Source organism: Lathamus discolor, chromosome 3 (assembly GCF_037157495.1).
Source record: "Lathamus discolor isolate bLatDis1 chromosome 3, bLatDis1.hap1, whole genome shotgun sequence".
Taxonomy (NCBI): Eukaryota; Metazoa; Chordata; class Aves; order Psittaciformes; family Psittacidae; genus Lathamus; species Lathamus discolor.
The window spans coordinates 86,676,977-86,682,580 of NC_088886.1; the positions used below are offsets into that span (position 1 = coordinate 86,676,977).

General features: G+C 52.8%; 1 protein-coding gene across 1 annotated transcript; it reads left to right on the forward strand.

Annotated features, from left to right (window-relative positions):
• The first annotated feature begins 786 nt into the window (after nucleotides 1-786).
• EVX2 (even-skipped homeobox 2) lies at nucleotides 787-3,844 on the forward strand. The gene is made up of 3 exons (XM_065672760.1): nucleotides 787-1,210; nucleotides 2,368-2,627; nucleotides 3,191-3,844. Exons 1-3 carry the CDS (start codon nucleotides 787-789, stop codon nucleotides 3,842-3,844), a joined length of 1,338 nt encoding a protein of 445 aa, XP_065528832.1.
• The last annotated feature ends 1,760 nt before the right edge of the window (nucleotides 3,845-5,604 follow it).

The following is a 5,604-nucleotide window of genomic DNA, read 5'->3' on the forward strand; positions in this document are numbered from 1 at the left end:
GAGGGGGTGCTTGGGGGTGTCAGAGTAAATTCCTAAGTAAAAGTACTAATGTGGTCTGGAAATGGGAGGGAAGAGCAAAGAGATATCAGCGGCAGGAGGTTCTCGGTCCTCTGGTCCTCTTCCAGCATTTCCTTGCTTTGTGATCTAAAATCCGCCTCAGAAATAATAATAAAGAAAAGCATTATCTAATATTTAGCATGTAGTTCTGTCCGAGGACAAATGAGAAAGAAGCTGCATCATTAGGACCTAAAAGGCAACAAAACAAAAATCAGAGCATAATGATACACCTAAATGAAGGGGGAAATGTTGCACAGCTCATTTTATTAATCAGACTGTCAATTCCACCCCAGAGGCCAAACCCCAGAGCAATTCAAGCAAGATCTGATCAAGCTAAGGACAAGAGCTTTACTCCTCACTTCTTGTCTTTCTTTCTTTCCACCTGGATATATTTGTCTGCTCTGAAGCCGCCTTCATTATCCACTGACAGGAGCTTGTATTTATTTGCTTATAAACCTGTTACAATAAATGATTATTCGAACAGCGTCATTCGTACCTTAATGACGAGCACCACTTTTTGATGAATGACATTTCGGGCTAGAAAGGATGTATGGGTCATTTTGACCAGTCATTCCCTCGCTTTGGCATCCCACAATTTTTACACCTCCCTCAAAAAGAGATAATAATATTTAGAGACACTTGCCGGGCTGAATGTGAATTAGCCCCTGCTGCAGCTCATCATTAGTACAGGACCAGCCCTGCAACTTTGACATTTTTTATAAAGCTGAGATGATGGAAAGAATAAGAAAAGAGATGATCCTGATGGAGAGAGGGCTGCACAGCCCTACAGCTGGCAAAAGGCTCTCGAATTTGTCAGACTCAGCTGGAAATGCGGTGCTGGAGGCCCTTGAAAATTCTCCGCACAGTGGTCGCCTCAGCCCGAGACTGACTGCCGCCTCCCTGCACAGCGCTATAGGGGACATCTCCACCAAAGGCAAATTTGAAATAGACACTTTATTCAATCTTCAGCATCCCAGCAGTGAAAGCACCGTCTCCTCCGAAATCCCGCCGTCGGAAAGCAGGAAGAAAATCAACCTTTATTCCGAAGTTGCTCAAGAGGCAGATATGAACAGTGATGTAGAGGTGGGCTGCTCCGCGCTCCGCTCCCCAGCCAGCCTCACTTCCTCCCAGCTGAAGGAAAACAGTAACAAAGGTAACTCTCCCTTTATCATCTCCATCTAAGCCCCTCACTTTGCCAGCCGGCTTTAAAAACCAAAGCAAACCCACCACCACCGCCAAAGTTGCCTCTGCACGGGCTCTCTCTCTTCAGCGAAAACAGAGCTTCAGGCTGTAAAATATTATTGCAATTACTGCGCTATCCCGATAGCTGAGACACACTGCCCGGGTACGTGCGTGTGTGTGTGCATGCCCAAATCCATTGCTATACTGATATATATCCAGAATATATGTGGACATAAATATCCACCCATCAACATTTAGGGAAAGCTTTCTCCTTATTTTCCCTCGCCCTTTTGGAGCTCTCCGCTCCTCTCGAGCTGTATATGTGTGTATATACAGAAATAGATTAAATTAGAGAGAGAGTGGAATGCGAGGAAAGTGCTCGTATTTGTCTGTGTGTGTTCTGCTCTGTGTATACGCAACGTGCCGTCTGTGTCCACCTCGGGTAATTGGGCATTGTTCACTTTTCCTTTGCTTGTAACAGGGGGTTTGAAACAGCCTTGTCTCCTTCCCTACGCTTTGCGGGGCATGGTGACGGACGGTGGTTGTTATTGTTGCTGTAATTGGGGAGGGGGAGCCAGGTGAGCAGTGGATTTCCTACGGGCCACGGTGCATGCCTTTTTTGTCAAATGTGCCAGGGAAAGGGGAAGGAAGGAGTCCCGGACGTAACGATGGAGGAAAAAAAAAAAAAAAAGGGGGGGGCTTTTATAGCTGCTTTTATTTCTTAAGTCTCAAACGAAAATAAGAACCGCAGTCGAAGGAGAAAAAGCCAGCGCCGAGCCCTGGCTCCTCGCAGCCCGGAAGAGCTGTGCCAGCCCAGGCCAGCACCCTCGCCCGCTCTCCCCAGGGCTCGGCCACCCTGCAGTCTTCAGGCTCTACCCCTTCTGCTGAGAACAACGCGGTTAGAAAGTGACTCAAAAAGAAAATAACCAAATCCTTCCCAAACATACCCCCAAACTATACCCTCATCCCCTCCCCAATCCATCTTTATCGATTCTATCAGGAGCTGCGATTTGTAAGGAGGGTGGTTGGCCTGAAGGACGGGCGCGCAGGGCCGGGTCCGGCCCGGCCAGGCCAGGCGGTTGGGGGCCTCCTCGTTGCCCGCTCTCACCCCATACGCTCGCCCCGCAGGCTACGCGGAGAGCAGCCCGGCGCCCAGCACCCCCGCCTCCACCGCCCCCTCCGCCGCCGGAGGCATCGGCAGCCTACACAGCGGCGGGGCGCTGGGCGGCTCGGCGGCGGGGGCCGACCAGGTGCGGCGGTACCGGACCGCCTTCACCCGCGAGCAGATCGCCCGCCTCGAGAAGGAGTTCTACCGGGAGAACTACGTGTCGCGGCCGCGGCGCTGCGAGCTGGCGGCCGCCCTCAACCTCCCCGAGACCACCATCAAGGTACGCCGCGCCCCGCGCAGCCCCGCTGAACCCCGCGCACCGCGGCTCCCTCGGGCCGGCGGCCGGCTTCGCTCCGGGATTGAGGGCTCGCCGGGCCCTTAGGTGTACTCATCCCTGGTGCTCGTTTGCTGCTCCACACCTAACACTTTTCGTTTGCTTTTTAAGAAGTTGTTGTTGTTATTTATTTTCCTCATCGGTTTTTTTATCGCGTTAGCACATTTTGTAAAGAGAAGAGGGGAGGAAAAATAAACGCAGCCATTAAACACGGGGGGATGAGCGCGTCAATATCTTAAAGACATAGCCCTGCGTGGGGGGAGGGGGCGACTGAAGGGGAAATGTTTATTCAGACCGAGGGGTGCCCCCCGGACCCAAGGGATTGACTGTGCCCACCGGTCCCCTCGGGCAAGGTAACAGGCTCGGGCAGGAGAGAGGTCTTCTACAAGCGGCATGGCCACAGGCCGCGCAGCCTTGGCGCTGGGTGCCGGTGGGTGCCCGGCAGCGGGTGCGGTGGGGTGCGGAGCGGAAAGGCGCTGAGGCCGAACTGTGCTTGTCTCCCCGCGCAGGTGTGGTTCCAGAACCGGCGGATGAAGGACAAGAGGCAACGCCTGGCCATGTCTTGGCCTCACCCGGCCGACCCCAGCTTCTACACCTACATGATGACCCACGCAGCGGCCACAGGCAGTCTGCCCTATCCCTTTCACTCCCACGTCCCGCTCCACTACTACCCGCACGTCGGGGTCACCGCCGCAGCCGCTGCCGCCGCCGCCTCGGGGGCAGCCGCCGCGCCCTTCGCCACCTCCATCCGCCCGCTGGATACCTTCCGGGCCCTCTCGCACCCCTACTCCCGCCCGGAGCTGCTCTGCAGCTTCCGACACCCCGGCCTCTATCAGGCACCGGCCACCGCCGGCCTCAACAGCAGCGCGGCCGCCTCGGCGGCGGCAGCGGCGGCGGCAGCAGCAGCTGCTGCGGCGGGGTCGGGGCCGCCGGGGGGCTCGGCGCCCTGCTCCTGCCTCAGCTGCCACAGCAGCCAGACGGCGGCGGCGGCAGCGGCGGCGGCCTCGGCGCTGGGCTCACGGGGCGCCGCCGCCGCCGACTTCCCCTGCACGGCGGCGGGGCAGCGCTCCGAGAGCGGCTTCCTGCCCTACTCGGCCGCCGTGCTCAGCAAGGCCGCAGTCGCCTCGCCGGACCAGCGGGAGGAGGCGCCGCTCACCAGATAACTACCGCGTCCGGGCCCGGAGGCGGGGGGTGTTTTGTACAGGGGTCAGGGTTGGGGGGGGGCGAGCCGGGGAGACCCCGGGCTCGGCCAGAAAGTTCCGTCTATTTTTTTATTGCTGACCGGCGGGGAGGGCGCTCCGCGGATCTTGCGCCCCCTCGGAGGCGGCCCCGCGGTGCGCGCTGCCGTGCAGTGCCCGGTGCCCGGCGCAGGGGTCTGCGGGCGGCAGGGCCAGCGGGCGCAGGAAGGGGGATGCTGCGGAAGGGAATGTGTTTCTTGTTCTTGGTTCGTTTTTTTTTTTCCCTTTTGGTTATTATTTCGGTTTGAGTTCGAAGAAACGGACAATGTCTCGTGCGACGAGCGGTAGCTAATGAGGTTGCCGCGGCCGGGCCAGTAACGGGAAGGGAAGTGTGAGATTGACAGGATGGGGAGAGGCATTTTTTAAGCTCACGCTTTCTGACTACCATCATCCACACTATCTGGGAAATACTTGAATATCTCTAGGTGTAGGCTGTTGTCCTGAAGCATTTACTTTCCAGACACTTTTCTAAATCTAATTCTTTTTCTTCGCGTCTTTCTCTCCTCCCGGTAAAACGGCTCTTGGATTTATTTCTCACGCATCTCTATCGCGTCTTTGCCTCTGAAAAGCCACCACTGGGTAACTGAGACCTGCTATACCAAACCACTGCTACTGGAGGGACTTCCTTGAACTTGAAGAAAGGCACATCAAAAACCACCAGTGTTACTGCCATGTCAATTTTGATGCTAATAATGTGCAGATTATGACGAAAATTGCCAATCATGTTCTCTGATGGACCTCCTTTGAATGTGGAATTGGAAAAAAGTTCCCCGCACAGAGACCTGCTGTCAAGTACTAACAACCCGCTAAGGGAAGTCATTAGAAGAGACAGATAAGAGACTTGGTACATAAAACATTGTTCTTGGTGCATAGAATGTATGTTATTTAATGTTATCTCTGTTACCTGAAGTGATTTCGCACAAGAAAGCCACTTTCTTATCATCTCAATTGCCAATTTTCATTTTGGTAACTTGGACGCCCCGCGTAGACTTTTCTCTGTTAAGTTGATATTCCACCAATGTGAAGAGCCTCATTAAATCAAACCCAGATATTTCCATAATGCTCCCTACAGAGCCACTTCACTCTTCACATAATGAGATTTTTCTGAAGAGTTGAAGCCCTCATCTAACTTGCTATTGCTTGTTTAGGCCCTGTGTGAATGTGAATACACACACACGTACCCTTTCACATACACACACAAAAAGATAAAGAAAAATAATCACTATTATATATTTCGAGTAAGTGTCCTGAAATACTTCTATTTTTAAGACACTGGATTTTTTTCATATTCTGATAAAGAACTTTCAGGAACTGATTTTAAAGGCTATGCTGTTTTTTGTTCAGTGAACATAAATCGTAGGGTGTTTTTTTTTTGTTCAGTGGGGCAGATTTCCTGGGCAGGGGTAGGGAAGGGTAAAGGAGAAATCCCAGGCTTCTAGAGCCGATTCCTGACAAGACGTGTACATTTTCTGGGTAGAGAACTTTAAAGCACGGTAGAAGACACCTAACCCACAAATTTCTCATTTCGTCAAGAACGAATAGGAAGACTACTTATGTAAAAAGATCGATTATACCAGCTGTTGTTCACTGAGTTTACATTGAAATTTTTTTATTAATATATAATTTAAGGCTAAAGAAAATAGACCAAAACGTAGCACTCTTTTACCAGCTTAACCTTTTCGATC

What these genes read in the sequence shown, in the direction of transcription:
- EVX2 (XM_065672760.1), top strand. Translation starts at nt 787, where the DNA reads ATGATGGAAAGAATAAGAAAAGAGATGATCCTGATGGAGAGAGGGCTG. An exon ending in GAAGGAAAACAGTAACAAAG is followed by an intron (nt 1,211 to 2,367) that starts GTAACTCTCCCT and finishes CTCGCCCCGCAG; the next exon opens with GCTACGCGGAGAGCAGCCCG. An exon ending in TCCCCGAGACCACCATCAAG is followed by an intron (nt 2,628 to 3,190) that starts GTACGCCGCGCC and finishes CTCCCCGCGCAG; the next exon opens with GTGTGGTTCCAGAACCGGCG.